The following is an 18,887-nucleotide window of genomic DNA, read 5'->3' as shown; positions in this document are numbered from 1 at the left end:
TTGGTTGCACTTATTTAGCTTCGTTTAAAATTGTCTGCAAACATGACCCGACCCGTTTTTGCCAGTGCGTGTCAATGTTTAAAGTTCAGTCAGCGGTGTTCAAAGCAAACAAATTTAGAAATTTTTGTCATCTTGACTAACTTCGAACACTTTTGCAGCTAAAATGTTTATCACAAGATTTCATTTGGCGGCCAATCGTCAAACCTACCAGGTTGATTAGACTGCAAATTGCAGCTTGACGATGCAAACATAGCACGCAAGATGGTGGAAGTGCGAAAACGTTCAAATCAGGCGATTTTGTTTTAAACAGGTATAACTATTCCCCCTTAACCAAAGTACACAAATGACAGCAAAATTAGTTCTTAATGTGATGATGTAATTATTATCGAAAATAATATCGCTTTGTGTGCAAGAGACACAAACACAGCACATACACCTAATTAAGATGCATTCAACAGAAAGATTAGTTCCCTTCTTCGTAAATTCGAAGTAGTAAAGCTTCATGCACACAAAGTGTAAGAAAAGGTTGCAGACCACCAATACTCACTCTCTAAGGCAGTGGTCGGCAAACACTGGTCCCCGGCCCGGTATCGGTCTGTGAGGAGTTTGTTACCGGGCCGCATAACATTTGCTCAAAGTTCACTTTGAATCAAAGTTGCAATAATTGTCATTAGTTTTCAGTACTGATTATTTGTGGGTTTTAAAGGCCGGTCCGTGATATAAAATTTTAGTTTCAAACCGGTCCGAAGTGCAAAACCCCTGCTCTAAGGTACTTACGGCAAAATGTTTCTGCGCTTTAAATGCTGCTCCAGACTTCCGAAACACGAAACCGATATTTACATAACCCAGAACACGATACCGTTGTGTTTAGCACAGCACATCTTGCGTTAATATTTGTTCAAAACATGTTACACAAAAGGAAAGAAACTATGAACTACCCCACGTAAGCATGCTATATTTTATCAGCACTGTACTTGTTAATTGTCTTAGAGACTGGTCAGTCTTAGAGACGCACCTAAGAACTAAACTGTTAATGATGTTTCATCGGTGTATGCAGTTTTTGGTCATTAATTTTGCGAAAAAGTAGTTTTCTGGTTGCAAAAACCAACGATAGGTTAAGAAGCACCATTATATGCACTGTTATTTAGTGTTGGTTGGAAGTATTGCCTACTAAAATACGACCACCAGGTAACGATAGCACTATTATTTGTGATTGCAGATTGGTGTTTCTGTAAAAAGCATATGATGTTGAGTCAGACTCTTTTCAGCTATGTGCCTCAAATTTCAGCCATGTTTAGCTTTTGGAATCTCCTTGGTTTAGCAGCCATTCTTCTATACTTCTTCTGGTGGCGTCGACCGCACGCAAAGTTTCCCCCAGGTCCCAGAGGCATCCCCCTTCTTGGAGTGGTTCCGTATTTTGGACCATCACCTGGCGTAGATTTAAAAAAGTGGAGTGTTGAGAAATATGGCCCTGTTATGTCGGCGCGGTTTGGCAGAGACGACATAATTTTTCTTAATACTTTTGATGCTATCAACCAGGTAAAAAAAATTGTGTAGTTTGTTTCCAACAGTAGGCTACGAGCAATTTGCAAGGTTTGCTAATCATTTTTAAATAGAAAATGCCCTTATAATTTTCTCTACTTCTACAGTAATATGTAGTTTGCTGCTATCCTTTCTATTTGGTTACTGAATGTGACAAAATGCGTTTAAATTTGTTTTAGGCTTTAGTGAAGCAAAGCGCTGCATTTTCGGACCGACCTTGGGTTGAACTGTTTTGTAGACTGACTAAGCACGATGGGATCATTCTTAAGAAATATGGAGACGCTTTTAAAGCACAAAAACACTTCGCGCTCAAGTTTTTAAGAGAGTAAGTTTGTTGTACAATTTTCGATTCTCTTTTTTGTGTGAGTTTTTACTGATCCTTGTAAAAAATTAGACCTTAAGGTAAGCAATGAACATTCACCTAGAGTTGTAAACGGGCCTGAAATTGGAGCCCGAACCCAAAAGTACAAGCACGAAACTCGACCCGAACCCGATTCGTTTTTGAGAAGCTCGTTTAGGCCCGAAAGTTTTATTGATAGGCTTATACTTGAAGCCTCAGAAAAGACCAAGACAACAAACACAATAGACAACTTGTCTTGAACAAGGACAACTTGTCTTGAACGACAACACAATAGACAACTTGTCTTGAACGTTTCAAGGCTGTTTGGCATTAGGTCAGGTCCAGCAATCGGCTACTTGGCTAGTTAAATTTATTCAAAAAAAAAAACACTACCCGGCCCGACCCCGAACCCGGCCCGACTTACAACTCTGCAATCGCCAAATAGGACATGAAGAGATAATTTGTCACAGCTAAATATTTACACAATGAAGATGTCACAAATAATGCTTAACAGTATACATTGATTTTAAACGCAAAGTGTATGATAAAAATAAACAAAATTGTGTTGTGTTACTTTTAGACCTATTTTTATTCGCTGACTGGCAACGTGATATCTCAAACTACTTTGGGAAAACGACATGATTACGGCGACAATGATTTCATTGAGCTTCTTGATGTCATGCGAATGATGCAAGTTATATTTGCTTTAAACATCCACAAACATCTATTCTATTATACAATGATGTCTAAATAGGTTCACAGATCCAAGAGATGCGACAAACATGGCATTGGTAAACCTATTCGGTTTTCTTGCAAATGTTCCACCTTTTGCAACAACTATGAAACGGTTTGAAAGCCGAATGCAATTTGTGCTGGGTAACAGACCTCTGATGTTTAATGCATAAAAGTGTACAATTTCAACAAAGTGTAGTTTCAAATTCTGAGTTAGGTCAATACTTGTACTTAGCTCCTACGGTTGTTTTATGCGTACAGTTTTACCGATACTGTGTGTTATGTTTGCTTACAGATAGAAATGATGCTGTTAAGGCGAAAGATATAAAACTTATTTTTAAATCTTAAGGACGAATGACTTAATGTTTTTTTATGAACTTAAACCATTATGACTTTTGTCAATGATATATCACAGACAAAATGCAAGATAATATTGACGACCACAAGAAAAAATTTGACCCGAACAATATCGACGATCTCATCGATGTCTTTTTGTACGAAAGAAAGTTCGGAAAACGTACAGACCTTGACTACTCGGTAAAATACTACCCTTCTCTTATGTCCCCATAAAATTAGTTGGCAAATAGGAGAGTGCTGTGAGCTTTCTATTGTTGTGGATGGTGTTGTTTTGTTTTTGTTTATATATGGTGTTATTTAAGTATGTATTCTGTATTATAGTAATTCAAGAATCACCTTTTTTTTTAAAATGCATAACATCGTTCATTTCAAAATGTTTATGTTTGTTTAGGATACACAACTCAGGGCATTTTGTCGGGATTTGTTTGTGGCTGGATCAGAAACCAGTAGCACTACTCTTTCTTGGTTGATCTTACATTTGTTGAACTATCCTGAGTACGAAAAAATTATAGTCAAAGAGATTGATGAAGCTTTTGGTAAGATAATGAGGAAGGTACAGCAAAGTGTAATTGCGTTGGTAAAAAAATAACTTTATTGACAGAAAAAGCACTTTGTCTACAAAATGATTATTGCCTTTATCTACTTGCCTTTAAACTAGTATTGAATAACCCCCAATTCGTACCTGACTAGTTTATCATAAACCTTGTTGTATTTAATATAAAATCAGACCTACATAGCAAATTTTACTTAGGTTCTGAGGGTATTCCTACCCTGTCCAAAAAAGAGGACCTTCCCATGACATGTGCGTTTATCCAGGAAACAATGAGAACCAAAACGAACGCCCCACTAGCTGTCCAACATCTTACTTCCAATGACACAAAACTAATGGGTCGCGTGATACCCAAGGGCACTGTTGTAAGTGTACGGAACCAGTGGTGGGATTCAGCCGATTCTTACCGGTTCTATAGAACCGTTTCACAAAATTTTATGAGATCAGCGAACCGGTTAGCATTACTGGTTGCTGTCAATGAATTTTTGCATCTTGTCTTATACACCGAGTTTTGAGAACCGGCTGGAAAACATGATTTTTGTGATAGAACCGACTGACAAAAAATTTGAATCCCACCACTGTACGGAACTATTAAGTAAGCTTCGATAATTAGCCCACAAATCTTTTAGATCATGGCGATGTCCACTCCCCTAGAACTATTAAGTCTATTTTCCCCCAAAAGCTGCCTTTTTTCGATACGGTTCAAACATCTCAATACAAACTTAAATCTTAAACGTTACCTCAAACGGGTTTCACCTACACATGCCTTGTCCAAAAACATCGATTTAAAACCTTTCACGCTAACGAATCACCTAGACCATGTATATGTATGAAGACGAAGGTTGCAAAGAATTGTGGTTATTTTAACGTGGTCTATATATAGGTTATACCCAATCTGTACGGAGCTAATATGGATCCTAAAGACTGGCCTAATCCAAAAGTTTTTAATCCACGGCGACACATTGATGAAAACGGGAAATTTGTTCTTTCCAACAAAATAATCCCATTCTCTATTGGAGCCCGTTTTTGTCTTGGGGAAAGTTTAGCCAGGGCTGAACTGTTTTTATTCTTTGTCAAAATGCTTCAGAAATTTCGCATTCGCCCTGCTGTACACCCCATTCCTAGCATCAATGAAGAAATAATTTCAATCTCAGTCTCGCCTGTTGATTTTAAAGTAAATTTGGAACCACGATTAAAATAAAAGTTTGTGCTGTACAAACGTATAGTTTGTTCAAAAACAGATCTGTTTTGTGTGAAGCATCACCTCTTTGTTGAAAGCTCATCAAATAATTTTGCGCCATTAGAACTTATACCAAGCCGATGTGCTGCAATCAAATTTATTTGTTGTTGTCGTATTTAGGTGTTTAAATTCGAAAAAACTAAACTTGTTCGTTTAATTGTTTTTTTTTGTCTTTGCCAAACTGAGTAAAAATTAGTTCAGGACATCATGTACATGCAATTAGATAACCACTATCTGCATGCATGCAATGAGGCTAAAATTCATTGTTGCCGGCCGCATTATACAGCATGTTTATGCTTCTACAACGCCTCCACTAAACAACAATTGCGTGCTGCTCGACTTGTTCGTACACTTGGCTTGTAACAAAAATACCTGAAACCTACGACCATACAAGTTATTTTAGGTCAGAAACTAATCATATAGAAAATGAGATGCCAATACTTGTATGCATTTCCTGTGAAGTTTTGAATTGAGGACCGTATATGGTTCAACCATAATTTAAACAGATTTCTTATTGTATTCAGTAAAATGCATTCGTTTTGCTTGCGGCAAGTCACGCAATGGCAAGTCTTTTATAGATGCGTTTACCAATTTGCAGCAGCAAAGCAGCTATTTATTACTCATAAGTAGGCAGATATCTTTATTTTTATTTACCTCATAGTTGTGTACTTCACAAACTGCTCTGCTGTAGAAATGCAGAGAAGCTTTTAATTATTGACATGATACGCTTGGTCACCGAAGTCTATCATTACCTCTGTTTTTGGTTTTCTTCGGTCTCCAAAAGATGGCAAGATCCCAACTTGTTTAGTCAATTATTCTCATTTTTATTGTTAAGTACATTTGAACGACGTAAGATCCGGAAAAAAACGAAATTACAATGCAAAAATGTAATACATGATGCAAATTAAAGAAGCTAAATATTATTGAGCAGGATAAATTTAGAACTTGCTCAAAATTGAAATGCCGTGGTTTTAAGAACGATATATTAAACTAAGAAGACACTCTTTTGGGGATGTAACAAATGAACGAATTTCGTGATCTGCTGACGGATGTTGAGCATTGGCTGGACGAATTTTGAATTTCTGGAGAATTTTTACGAAGAAAACAAAAATTTCAACCCGAGCCAAACTTTCGCCAAGACAAAACCGTGCCCCGATTCCAAAAGGAATAATTTTGTTTGAGGCCACAAACTTTCCGTTTTCGTTTATGTGTCTTCGTGGGTTGAACACTTCTGGGTTGGGCCAGGTCTTTGCATCCATATGTACTCCTTCCAAATTTGGAATTATCTAATGAAAATTTTGCCTAAACATGTGGTGTGGTCGTAGCTAAAAAGATATTTGACATTGCGTTTATTTACAAAAGCTAAATAGTCCAAGGTAATGCAAACGCGTTTAAACATTGTGAGATTGAAACTCAACTGCCTTAGTTGTATAATTAAATATGTGCGCTTCTCTTTAGTCGCATTTTTAAGCTCATGTAATTTACCGTTGTTCCCTTTGGAATAATATAACCCATAAGCTCAGAAGTTTCAGATGTGCTATGCTGAGCTGCAGTGGGCGCAAGGGTCTTGACTCGCATTGCTTCTTGGATGAAAGCGCAAGTGAAAGGCAAGTCTTCCCGTTTTGACATTGTCGGATTTCCGCTGAAACCTGTAACATTTGCAAAAACTGTCGTTTTGCTACACCTCGTGGCACGTTATTTTTGGTGCAGATAAAAAATCAGTATTTTACTTAAACTGAAAAAAATCTAGCTTCGAACCAGCGTACCGAAAACGTCTTCTATTTCTTTCTCAATGATTTTGTAGTATTCCGGGTTATCAAGGCAAAACACAAGTAACCAGCTTAGAGTGGAGCTGCTAGTTTCCGAGCCAGCAACGAACATATCCCGTGTATAAACTTTCATCTGATTATCCTAAAACGCAAGCCTTTTGATAACTTTGCTTATAGTTTCAACACATGTTCAACTGATGCAAAACAGGCAACTTTGTCATTTTTTCTGGTGTTGCTAAGTTATCAACTCCAAATGAAGCTAAACGGAGGTCCTAAAATGTTGACCCCTATGGTTTGTTTGTTAAAGCTTTTTTGTTCTTGTTTTATTTCTACTTTCATTTTTCAACATACAATCAAGATAAACGGCACATGTTTCTTGTGGTTGCCTAACGTAAATTAACTAAAGTTTCTCACCGTAAATGCAGATTTAGTTTTAGCTTTTCCGAGCCTTTGCTCAAATATGTAAGCATCTATGAAATCCACGAGATGGTTGGGATTAAACTTTGCCTTGTGATCGTCTATGTAGGATTGCATCGTTGCTGTGCAAATTTAAGAACTTTTCAAAATACGGGGTTTAACAAATTATGTTTTGCAAATTCACCTAAAATTTTTTTCGTTCTTTTTCTTAATCTTTCCAAAGCGGCAGCGAAAGGAGGAACATACGCAAGGTATTCGAAAAGGTTCAAAATTCCCAGTTTGTTGCCATCTTTTGAATCTCCAAAGCTATTTGAAGGAACACAGAATCGTTTGAAGATTGCACTTTTTAGACCGCAGTGAAAAAAAATGTTTACATAAGCTATTGCTGCCAGGCATAATATCAAGTTTGTAGAGCTCTTTATTTGCCAGAAGAGCTCCACAAACTTGAAACAAATGTTATTGGCCACATACAAAAATTAACACTTAAAATTTAAACTCTTAAACCTAAAAATTAAACCACTTAAACCGCCTAAAAGTGACAAAGAGGATAAGTATATTTTTGACCACCAAGTATCTATTCCTCAAAAATAAGTTAAGCTAGAAAAACCCTTGAGATTGCACCCTGTGATTCACCGTTACCCCAAGTTTCAAACTGCTAATTTATGTCAAGTCAACGTATTTTCAAAAAGCTCACAGCAGGCTCATGGTTTCAAGCATATCGACAAACTCTGGGTCTCCGTACTCGAATCGTTTACCGAGTGCCGTCTGGGATATAACATTGCTCGTCAGCCAGTACAGATATTTCTGTTGTAGAAAAAGATCCGGTAAACACTCTAATACGGCCTTGTATGTACGTTACAAAAAAAATCTTTCAGTTGACACAATAATGGCAAATTTACCTTCATATTGACTGGTGTGTTTCCAAATGACCGCAAAAATTCCACAAACTGATCGCCTTCAGCGTTTATTAAGTCTTCCATCTGTTTTCTTCCCATTCCTTTTCTACGTTTAGAAACTAGTTTATTTGACATTATTTGATTCTACTTCAAATCAAGCAACTCGTCGGAAAGGTTAGTGACACGACACAGGTGGTGGATAACTAAATGTGTGCGACATTCTGCGTTCAGTTCCACGCTCAACATATCTAAAATTCTCCATTTTTGAAGTTGGTATCGGGCAGGTGTTTAATAAAATCATTTGAAAAGTCTACAGATTATAAACGTTTTCAGAACTGTTTAAATCAATAGAACTTTTCAAGAATGCATCGCACTAACAAACACAATTTTTGTTCCACGACACACTTTGCAAGGTCAACAGCACAAAAGTTGTTAAAAATAGTCAATTTGTAACTTTATTATGGTGGATGAAATTGCTTTTTATGGCAAACAAGAAATACATGACCTCAATTACGTTGTCATGCATTAAATATATAAAAAATAAGTCTTAAATATTAAAATAGAGAAACTTTCGCGGTGCACTTGGAAATCTCTCGGGGTGCACTTTTTTTTCTTTGGCCTACAGTTTGATTGTCACTGGTTAAAACTATGGCTCACAACACGACTTGACATACTCTCTAAGAAACTTTAGACCGAAATGCTTTTGTGCCTTAAAGTCGTCTCCATATGGCATCGACACAATTCCGTCATTACCAGTCAGTTTTGACAACAAAGGTCGACGAGGGCGATCGGAAAACGTGGCTCCCTGTTTGACAAGTGCCTGCAAAACATACACAAAGCTGCTGAAACACCGTTTTACACCTAAAATCCCATTAGCATGTTAACAAAAACAGTGAAATAAATGATTGCTATGTTTTTTTCTTAATACTGTCATCGGCAAATTAGGATCAAATTTTAACACATACCAATGACCCACAGCTTGTTCTTATCACCATTGCCCGAAGAGACTATTGTGTGACAATTATCGTGTTTTTTCACTTTTAAAGTAGTGTGTTTATAGTCACAACGACTGTAAAATGTGGGTTAACAGACTACAATGATATTTTGACAAAAATATATTAGCTATTTTTTGAGAAGATAATAAAAAGTCTTTTCAAATGTACACTGATCTCTATAATTGGGGTCTGATCCTTTTAAAAACACAAGCCACCGATTTTCAAACCTTGTCCATTGTGTACAAATGTCTAACCTAGCATCACTAAAATATCGTTAGAAATCACAGTGTTGTGCTTAAACTGACCTGGCTAACAGCTTCGTATGTATTTAATACCACAACGTTTTGAAAACCGATCTTAATCGACATCACATCTCCATACTTCTCTTCACTCCAACGCTTCATTGTCTTTGTTGGGCATTTCCCTAAAAACGGGACAACGCCCAACACTGGAACGCCCCTGGGACCAGGGGGGAATTTTCCATTGGGTCTGCGCCACCAAACAACGTACAGAAAAGTAATCAGCACGAACACCAGGTTAAAAATACTAAAAACTGACGAAAAATTTGGTAGGACACCAACCAATGCTTCGGTCGAGGCCATTCTCAATTGAGATGTGGTGCTTGTTCGATTGAATGAGATGTCAAATATTGCCTGGCGCTGTTACGACATGCCTTTCACATGTCATACAAGTGAAATGCGCTGACGGTGTTTGCGTGATAAATAGCTGAACCCTGTGGTCTCTGAATAAAACGTTATAATCGGCTGGAAACTTTTTTTTTCAATTGTATTTTTCGACAATCAGGCGGCAGTCCGAGAACTGAAATTTGCCCTTGTTGAAATTTGTCGTTCACGGGGTTCGAACCCAGCATACTTCCGGGGACGAATCCCGATCAGGTGTATGTGGGTCAGGCGCGCCAGGCCATTCGGCCACGTTCCCGCCCCAAACTTTAACCTAGTTTATTTTTTTCTGTATTTGCAGTTTTCCTTAAATTCAGTGTAACTTTAATTTTTATTAAATGTTGTTGCACAGAAATATATTTTATAAATAAAATCTTCCGTAGAAAAGATTTTTTACCTACTGCGACATCTAGAACATCATAATCTAACTTGAAGTCATTGAACGCAGAGAGAATCACTCATCAACAAATCAAATTTTACAACATTCCTATGAGACAGCATGTATTTTTCGACAATCAGGCGGCAGTCCGAGAATTGAAATTTGCCCTTGTTGAAATTTGTCGTTCACGGGGTTCGAACCCATGTACTTGTTACCAATGACAAAAGAGACTATTGTGTGATAATAACTGAGTGTTTTTTACTATTTAGGTAGTGTTATAAAGTTACAATTGTAAATATAGCTTACTGTATAATGTAGCTTAACAGACAACAATTAATTTTAGGGGAAAAAATATGTAAAATGTATAGAATAGACTTTTCAAATGCACGCAGATGGAAAAGATATGAACTGTATTTCCATTGAGTCGAACACGTCTTAAAATTACTAGATGGATGTGATTAGTTATCATAAAAACTATCATAAAAAATTGCTTCAAGCACAACTTCACATTCTCTAGGACTAAGTACTATTGACATCATTTCTCGGTCCAGTGGAGGCAAATAATCTTTGGCCGATTTAATCTTAAAATGTTGAACAAGCTTTGTGAAAAAAATGAAAATCTCAGCCTTGGCTAAGCTTTTTCCAAGACAAAATCTTGCTCCGACCGAAAATGGAATAATTTTGTTTGATTTCATAAACTTTCCGTTTTCATCGATGTGTCTTCGTGGGTTAAACACTTCCGGATTTGGCCATGTATTTGGGTCCATGTGAGCCCCGTCTAGGTTTGGTATAACCTAAATACAAAATACCCGGTGTACAGTCGTTGCCATTCCAGAAAGTTCTCGATACCTCTTTAATGTTTGATGAGTTAACAATATTTACAGATTACTTGTCTGTATTCATTCACACCATCAGCCGCCATCATTTGTTGTGGTGCATATTAAACAGTACTTGAATAAAAGTCAGATAATTTTCTACTCATTTACTTTGATTCCTTTTGGTATCACAAATCCCATCAATTCTGTTGTTTCCGACGTAAGGTGTGTCACAGACAGCGGAGCCAAAGTTTTGTTTCTCATCACTTCTTGAATGAAGGCGCAAGTCATGGGCATATGTTCTCTATGCGCCATAGAAGGTTTGTCGGTTCCTACAAGCAATATTTGACAACTTAATGAGCTCAAATCGGTATTCAACAAGTTGCCTTGAGATAAACATATTTTTGATGAGATGAACTAAATGCTGTTTCATGGAATGGTAACTTATGTTTCCGTACTAAAATTAAAATAATTCAGCAAGTAAGTATTTAAAGATCATAATGCGGTCTTTGTTTGAAGAAAATTTGTGATGTATGCTTACCAATGACGTCAATAACCTCCTGCTCAATAATCTTAGCGTACTCTGGGTAGTTGAGAAAGAATGCAAAACACCATGCAAGAGTTGAACTAGAAGTTTCAGATCCAGCAACAAACAAATCTCGACAATACGCTCTGAGTTGTCGTTCCTGTAAAATATGTCGTATACTTTTTATTAGCTCAGTGGTTCTCAAACGCGGCTCTCGGCCTGCATGCGGCTCCCAACTACTTATTTTGCGGCTCCCACCAAACCTGAGAAAACCACCAAAGATTGCTATTTTAGCTTTCAAGGTAATAATCTTGTGTGATTTTCTCAAGTTTTCGTTTTTTTGCGGCTCCGTATACACACTTAAAAAGCTACCATTTGGCCCCGACAATAAAAAAGTTTGATAACCACTGCTCTAGCTTAATGTCTTGCTTAGGTGCCTACAATTTACATTGGAATACAGCCGTTGTTGGTGATCACTAAACAAACAAAGCTTACAGTAAAAGAAGTGTTCATTTTTCTCCCGAACTGGTTTTCATAAAGAAAAGCATCAATAAAATCATTGATGTTGTCAGGATCAAATTTCACCTTATGTTCGTCAATATACTGCTGAAGGTATTCTGTTCAGATTGAAAATATTAGCTTTTTGTAGAGTACATACTGTTGATTATTTTAGCTAAAACATGGGCAATCTTGAGGTGTTTAATGAAAGTTCAAAATTTGTAGGATAAGTTTTATACTCAGCAATGTATAATGAATTACGATTGGTTAGGTCAGTCGTGGTCTTTTGTTACTATTTAAACCAGGGGTGTCAAACACGCGGTCCGCGGGTCGCATGCGGCCCTCCAAGAGTTTTTGTGCGACCCGCGAAGTGACTTTCAGAAGTTATAAGTTTATACCCTGCCTGTGAGTTTACATAACACAATCATTTTCTAGTAGCGGCTTTAATAGGGTGATCGAAATAGCCCATCCTGGAATCATCAATTGCGATAGTTGCGTCATTGTATGCAATAAAAGCATAGTCGGTTATTTTACTCTGCTACACTGTAAATTTGTTTGTTATTTATTACAATATTGTTTTAATGTAGTCAATGGCATTAATGAACATTTCATTTTTTAATCATGGATTCTTTCGATAGCGGCCCTCGACTTGAAAGTCTTTTTGGCCCTCAAAGTTGTTTGAGTTTGACACCCCTAATTTAGGCCATTTAAAGAGATAGTAGTACATTCAAGTTGAATAGTACGTATGGTCACAAAAACGTACTCAAAACAGTCTCCTGCCGCTTATCGAATCTCTTCATGGCCATGGAGAAAGGTGGAACGCGAGAAGCAGATGGAAACAAATTGATAACGGCAATCATCGGTGCGTCGTCGACGTCCCCGAAGCTAAAAAATGTCACCTTTGATTGCTCAATTAATTAAACATCATACATGTACGAATCAGTTTATGAGTCTACTCAGGAATTCACATCAACCTTGACGATTATATTTATCATCAAGCAAAATATACGTACAAATCTAAAACCTTAAAGTCTTTACAAAACCATGTTAGCCAGCTATGTGACAAACTCTTTAAGTCTGATATGTACATTTTTGCGTAGCAGTATCGGTACTATAAGTACATCTGTACAAATCTTGTTCATAGTTAATTGAAAAATTGAAGTGTTCTACGATGTTGCACAACTTTATCATCAAGTCATTGGAAATTTGGTGTGCGACTAAGGATTTAAACTTCGGACAACTAAACAGACCACATAACACATCTAATGACTTTCAACTTATTCACATACTTACAGCTTGCTAAGAACTTCTAGAAGTTCATGGAACTTTGGATCGCCAAAGTCGTAACGTTTTCCAAGAGCAACTTTTGAAATGATGTTTGATGTCAACCAGTAAAAGTATTTCTAAAGTCATAAATATTTGTGTTGTTGTTTTGTTAGCAAAGGGAATGTGGACTATTTTAGCTCACCTTAAAATCTATGGGTTTGTCTTGAAATGTGTGAAGAAACTTTACAAATTCATCTCCTTCAAAATTAATAATTTCTTCCATTCTGGCTCTTGCTTGACCCTTTCTACAACGTTACAATAAATGCAGTGTGAAAATCGGAATATCACAAATAGAAAAAAATACGTGCAAAAGCTAATTCGTTATTGTGAGGTCTTTTTTAAGCAGGTTTCAAAAGCTTAAAACTGTTATGGATTTCTCCGCGACGAATGAGATTGCCTCTTGGACCATGGCGATGGACTTAAGCTTTTGCACTACTTTTCCTGAGCAGGATGTAACAAGAAAGTTTATAAGCTGACTGCGTTTTAATGCGTTTACGAAAGCTGCAATTCTGCAATTTCAGCTTCGTCGTGGTTTTGGGAAAATACTTCGGTTGGCGCCTTCAAGTCTTGTCAACAAGCACCGACATATTGCTGCGTCATTCCACAGCGTCTTTGGTTTTGCTAAATACGCACAAATTAGTTTTGAACAACCACGTTCTCGAGAACAAAATGCCAATCACGCATTTTCGATACAAAGAGTAATTAGATTAAAGGTGATTTGTTTTTTCCATGATACCAGAACCATTTTACAACTGCATATGTCATTATAATCGCGAACTGGTTCATAATAAGCTTATGATTTTGCCAACAATTTCCCAATGAAATTAAGACCAGAAACAGAAAATCAAATCACAGGGACGCCAAAAAAGTCAATATGAAGCGTTTGGTAGCTTTTCCTGCTGTAAACAGCAAACCAGAGCTGCTGATGCTAAGCTGTTTGAAGGAATTCTAGGTATTCTTGTGTTTTTACACGTGATAAATAATTGTGTTAAATTGGTCCTCCCGGAGTTTGACTCTGTGTTACCAACGACCTCTCTAAACATGTTATTTTAAAACGAATATACTTACCAATAAAAACGGAGTTTCATACTGCGTTGGTTGCTGGGCTGCAAAGTGTTGAAAAAAGTTGTGTGACGTTTATTATCATTTATCCATTTTTTGTCCTTGTTTACCCAATATTTTTTTTGTTTATTATCAGCGACCCTTGCAACGCACGATTTTGAGGCAAGCAAATAACTTTAGATGAACTTGAACGAGTCGCAAACGCTTGCAGCATAGTAAAAACATGTGTAGGGTCAGGTTCATGTCTATTTGCATCGACATTTTTAAATGGTTGAGCATAACCACGAATTTTATACCTGCTGAGTAAGGTTCCGGAAAACATATTTCTGCTGAGAGTTGTGGAGGTGTGGTATGAAATCAACAAATGCGAATAGAGAGGGTATTGAAGATTCAAAGCGACAAGCCAGCAAAGCACTCTTGGCAACCTTGCATGTTTCAAATACAGCCTAGGTCAAGTAAACCACAAAAACTTTCATATAAGATTTTTCCAACAAAAAATGATCAACAGTAATAAACATGTCAATTTTATCGATGTTGCAGTTTTCGTCTGTTATTAGTTTTTGAAGCATACTTGTACTTGTTGCAACTTTGTTACATATCTTATGTTTACCACTTGTAGGGGTCTTGCCTTACTTTGGAAAAAGTCCTGCAAGAGCGTTCAAGAAATGGAGTCTTGAGAAATACGGACCTTCCATGTCGATTATTCTAATGTATAGTCAAATGTAACGGAATTTATCAACGTTACGGGTAAATTTTTGTTCTCCATAAGGCTTTGAAGCTTGGGTACTTTAAATTTTTAGCACATACCTAATGTGCTTATTTAAGCAAAATCGGCTAATGTATCATGGTAAGTGAATTTCTTAAAACATGTTTACTAAGTTTAAAATTATGAGGTGTAAATAGTAGGACATTTGTTCTTGCTTTTCTATATCTTTAACCTTTTCTGTGTAAAAAAGCAATAATATCTGCACCATGCACTTATGTTTGCAAGTACATGTATGAGAGATGCTGCACTTTACTTTATTAGATTGGCATAAACAGATTACATATGTCTGGAGCAGAATAGCATCGTACGTTGGCCACGGTCGTATGTATTTGCCTACTCGATTTGCTGATTAACGTTGTCAGTTTGCAAAACATGTTTTTTGATGAGGGGTGCGTGGATGTGACATGAAATCAACAAATGCGAACAGCGAAGGTAAAGATGCTAGTGAAGCGCCTGCAAAACATTTCTGCCAACCTTGCATAACTCAAACAAACCTAAGCTTACGTCATACAACACCATTTTTTCTTCTATAAATGGAGGTGAACACAAGAGTCAAGGAATATTGCTATCAAGATGTCGGTGTCGTTAATGTTGCCACAGTTTTCTGCTGTTTTTAGTTTTTGGAACCTACTTGGAGTTGTTGTCACTTTGTTATACATCTACTGGTGGCGTCGTCCCCATGTCAAGTTCCCTCCAGGCCCCAGGGGTTTACCACTGGTAGGGGTCTTGCCTTACATGGGGAAAAACCCTGCAACCGAGTTCAAGAAATGGAGCCTGGAGAAATACGGACCTGTCATGTCGGCCAGAATTGGTCGTCAAGAAGTAGTGATTTTAAATAATTTTGAAGCTGTTAATCAGGTAATATGACAACAAAATAGTTTTTGTTTTTTCTTCTTTAAAATATTTTAGGATAAGTAAAGTTGGTGCTCGTCGTATAATAGTAACAATGCTATTGTCAAAGGTAAAAAAATCTTTACGTTTTTTTTGCCTCACACCAAGTGCTTACAATACAAAAAGGATGATTGCAGGGGAGTGCAAAACTTAGCCGAAAAAAGTATCATCGCCTGTAAAGCTGATAAAGCCTAAACAAAAAAGAAGTCCAAAGTAGAGGGTTGGTACAAAACATGTGCACTTTTTATCTCAGGCCCTTGTTAAACAAAGTGCGATGTTTTCTGATCGTCCTTTCGTGACAATCTTCTGCTCTTTGACCGGACGAAAAGGAATTGCATTTAAGCAATACGATGATGCTTTTAAGTTTCAAAAGCATTTCGGCCTTAAATTTTTGAGAGAGTAAGTAATATAATTTAAATATTTCACTATTTGAACAGTTGAGAAAATGAAATTCGATCATGCAACTTGTTTATCTTGCGAAACGCTCTGTAGTGTGTCAAGCAAAAAATGTCTTTTTCAACAAGTGGTCTTTTTCAACATTTTTTTGTTTAGAAAGGGGATGGCGCGTAAGAAAATGGAGGAAACAGTCAATGAAGAGGGGGATATGTTCGTTGAGTTTGTGAGAAAACATGGAAACAAACCTTTGAACATAAAGGTACAGAATCATTTTTCACATTTTTTGAAAAATATGGACCAAAAACCATATTAGGTAAAGAGGCGTTTCGATGACTCAAAACGAAAAAAACATGTCTAAAAAATATAGCTAAGGAAATATCATACCAGTAATCCAGTATTAGGCCGCGGCCCGGTGCCGGTCCGCGAGGGGTTCGTTACGTTCGTTACCGGACTGCAGAAAACTTTCTGAAGGTTGTGCACATTGAATCAAAGTGGTAATAACTAGTGATGTACCGAATCGGCGAAATTTCGATTCGGCCGAAACCGAATATTCGGCGGTTTTGCCGAATAAATTCGGCCGAATCAACCGAATCATTTATGATGTCACGCGAAGTCGTACGGTACGCGTTTGACATGAAAACATAAGTTTATCTACCAGGCAATTAGTGCAGAATGGTTGTGTTTCGTCCTTATTTCAGTTCTGTGGGGTTTAACATTGCCTTAAGCATAATTTCCAACCCGGCAATGAATTACTATTTAGTTGTCTGCAGTGGGGAAAACGATAATGTGGTAAAAAATATAATAACTGACAGGATTTTCGTTGGTACTAAGCAGGAAAGACACGCTTAACGCTTCAAATGTATGTTCATAAAAGATTCGGTTTCGGCCGAATCGCAACAAATTATTCGGCCGAAACCGAATCTTTGCAAAAGTGGCCGATTCGGCCGAATAAATTCGGCAAACCGAATTTTCGGTACATCTCTAGTAATAACTGCAATTAGTTTTCAGTACTGAACATTTGTGGTTTTTCAAGGCCGGTCCGCAGTGCAAAAAAGGTTGCCGACCCCTGATCTAAACAAAGTACACTATTTGTTTCAGCGTTATTTGTACTGGATGACTTCGAACATAATTTCTAAGGTTGTATTTGGAAAAAGGCACGAATACGACGATCCCGTGTTTACAAAACTTCTCGACGCTTTAGCCATGATGTGAGTATAGCGTAGGTGCAGTAGACCAGATTTTAAAACCTTTATGAAAAGCATTTTACACCCCGAAAAACAGAAATGTCTGCAAAAATGAGTTGCCTCGAAATTTATGCATACGGAATTAACGAACTGTTTCTTTTAAAATGTCGAAATGTCGGTTACTTACTACAAAATGTATGGGAAGAATAATAATTTATAACAAAGTTTTGTTACTTTCATTCAGTTTTTCAGACCCAGAAACAGCTGAACGAACTGGCTTAATAAACCAGTATAACTTTTTAGCAAACGTTCCTTGGTTCAAATACGCAATGGACAAGCTCAATACGAGAATGCAGTTGATCGTTGGTAAGTGTGTCATAAAATAGTTTGGCTCAACTTGTGTAATTTTGCTTAGGTAACATTTGTCCCAAATAGGAACAAGCGAATTTTTGCCCGAATAAAACAACATTTTTGGGCAGATTACATGAAAGCCTCTATCAAAGAACATAAGGAAAGATTTAATCCGTCAAACGTTGATGATTTGGTTGATTCTCTTTTGTACGAAGCAAAGTTTGGCAAACCTCACACGAAACCAACTTATACCGTAAGCAGCTATACCTTTTGTCATTGGTGTTTTTGGTCGCTATAGGTTTTAATTTTCTTGATTTAGTTGGCATTATATGCAAAGTAACATAATAGTCTTTTTCGGTTTTTTTTTTTTCTCTTTACGTAATGTATTTAATTTGTTTTTAGGACGAACAAATAATGGTATACTGTCGAGACATGTTCATGGGCGGAACAGAGACAAGTAGCACAACTTTGTCTTGGTGTTTCGTGTTTCTTTTAAACTATCCCGAATATTACAAGTTGATTGAAGACGAAATTAACGAAACACTAGGTAAATTGAGTAGAATTGTTTACAAAAAAATACGCAGAGTAAAAAGTAATGCTTTTAGATTGTAAATAAAGGTCCTTTGGGTTGGTTATTGATAATGGACAATATATTTGTGCAAAAGTATATCATACCTTTCATACCGCTTTATGGGAATATTTATCGGTGAAATTTATCGGTAAATTCGATTTTGGTGGTAAAATGGTTGCTGTGAACCAGAAAGGTTTGGTAAACTGTTGAAACGTAGGTATATAATCTATTTGCAGGAATGTCAGGTATCCCAAGTATGTCGAAAAAAGACCAAATGCCGTTTACCAGCGCTTTCCTTCAGGAAGTTATGCGCCACAAGACACTTGCTCCGTTGTCTTTGCAACATCTTACAAGCGCTAAGTGCGAGCTGATGGGTCACATCATTCCGAAAGGGACAATTGTAAGACAGAATTATTACGGTCAACTTTGTGTAGGAAATACATAGGGTTGCATGTTTGCATCGAATGTAGGTTAAAATCCTCTAAAATCCTCATAATATAGTGGTTCCCAATCTTTATCGATGAATTCCGCAATGAACAATTTGAACATTTTCATTCCTCCTCAAAAAACTACATACTACATGCCAAACCATCCAAAGATTATT

The 18,887-nt window shown here is 37.0% G+C and overlaps 3 protein-coding genes across 3 annotated transcripts; 1 reads left to right on the top strand and 2 right to left on the bottom strand.

The window, feature by feature from the left end:
- Positions 1-1,290: 1,290 nt before the first annotated feature.
- Positions 1,291-4,722, top strand: LOC145219826 (methyl farnesoate epoxidase-like). The gene is made up of 7 exons (XM_080087133.1): positions 1,291-1,539; positions 2,463-2,572; positions 2,637-2,758; positions 3,030-3,151; positions 3,363-3,507; positions 3,723-3,886; positions 4,405-4,722. The coding sequence occupies exons 1-7, from the start codon at positions 1,291-1,293 to the stop codon at positions 4,720-4,722; spliced, it is 1,230 nt and encodes a 409-aa protein (XP_079943259.1).
- Positions 4,723-5,732: 1,010 nt separating this feature from the next.
- Positions 5,733-9,242, bottom strand: LOC145219825 (cytochrome P450 2D3-like). The gene is made up of 9 exons (XM_080087132.1): positions 9,144-9,242; positions 8,518-8,663; positions 7,847-7,949; positions 7,642-7,751; positions 7,132-7,253; positions 6,945-7,069; positions 6,528-6,672; positions 6,247-6,410; positions 5,733-6,047 (listed from the first exon to the last, which is right to left on the bottom strand). Exons 1-9 carry the CDS (start codon positions 9,240-9,242, stop codon positions 5,733-5,735), a joined length of 1,329 nt encoding a protein of 442 aa, XP_079943258.1.
- Positions 9,243-10,355: 1,113 nt separating this feature from the next.
- Positions 10,356-13,285, bottom strand: LOC145219824 (cytochrome P450 2J6-like). Its single transcript, XM_080087130.1, has 7 exons — positions 13,205-13,285; positions 13,030-13,139; positions 12,500-12,621; positions 11,734-11,855; positions 11,254-11,398; positions 10,884-11,044; positions 10,356-10,691 (listed from the first exon to the last, which is right to left on the bottom strand). Exons 1-7 carry the CDS (start codon positions 13,283-13,285, stop codon positions 10,356-10,358), a joined length of 1,077 nt encoding a protein of 358 aa, XP_079943256.1.
- Positions 13,286-18,887: the final 5,602 nt, after the last annotated feature.

Source organism: Phallusia mammillata, chromosome 3, assembly GCF_965637545.1.
Source record: "Phallusia mammillata chromosome 3, kaPhaMamm4.hap1.1, whole genome shotgun sequence".
Taxonomy (NCBI): domain Eukaryota; kingdom Metazoa; phylum Chordata; class Ascidiacea; order Phlebobranchia; family Ascidiidae; genus Phallusia; species Phallusia mammillata.
Note: the sequence above shows the minus strand (reverse complement) of the source record. Positions and strands in the feature narration are given on the sequence as shown.

Excerpts from the sequence above, each read along its gene's own strand:
- LOC145219825 (XM_080087132.1), bottom strand. The coding sequence starts at position 9,242 with ATGAAGCGTTGGAGTGAAGAGAAGTATGGAGATGTGATGTCGATTAAG. Across the intron at positions 7,070-7,131 it reads AAGAACGAAAAAAATTTTAG|CAACGATGCAATCCTACATA; the intron begins GTGAATTTGCAA and ends AAATTTGCACAG. Across the intron at positions 6,048-6,246 it reads TTATTCCAAAGGGAACAACG|ATAATTCCAAATTTGGAAGG; the intron begins GTAAATTACATG and ends AATTTTCATTAG.
- LOC145219826 (XM_080087133.1), top strand. The coding sequence starts at position 1,291 with ATGTTTAGCTTTTGGAATCTCCTTGGTTTAGCAGCCATTCTTCTATAC. Across the intron at positions 3,152-3,362 it reads GTACAGACCTTGACTACTCG|GATACACAACTCAGGGCATT; the intron begins GTAAAATACTAC and ends ATGTTTGTTTAG. Across the intron at positions 3,508-3,722 it reads AGAGATTGATGAAGCTTTTG|GTTCTGAGGGTATTCCTACC; the intron begins GTAAGATAATGA and ends AATTTTACTTAG.
- LOC145219824 (XM_080087130.1), bottom strand. The coding sequence starts at position 13,285 with ATGGAAGAAATTATTAATTTTGAAGGAGATGAATTTGTAAAGTTTCTT. Across the intron at positions 11,399-11,733 it reads AAATGAACACTTCTTTTACT|GAACGACAACTCAGAGCGTA; the intron begins GTAAGCTTTGTT and ends CATATTTTACAG. Across the intron at positions 11,045-11,253 it reads GGAGGTTATTGACGTCATTG|GAACCGACAAACCTTCTATG; the intron begins GTAAGCATACAT and ends TATTGCTTGTAG.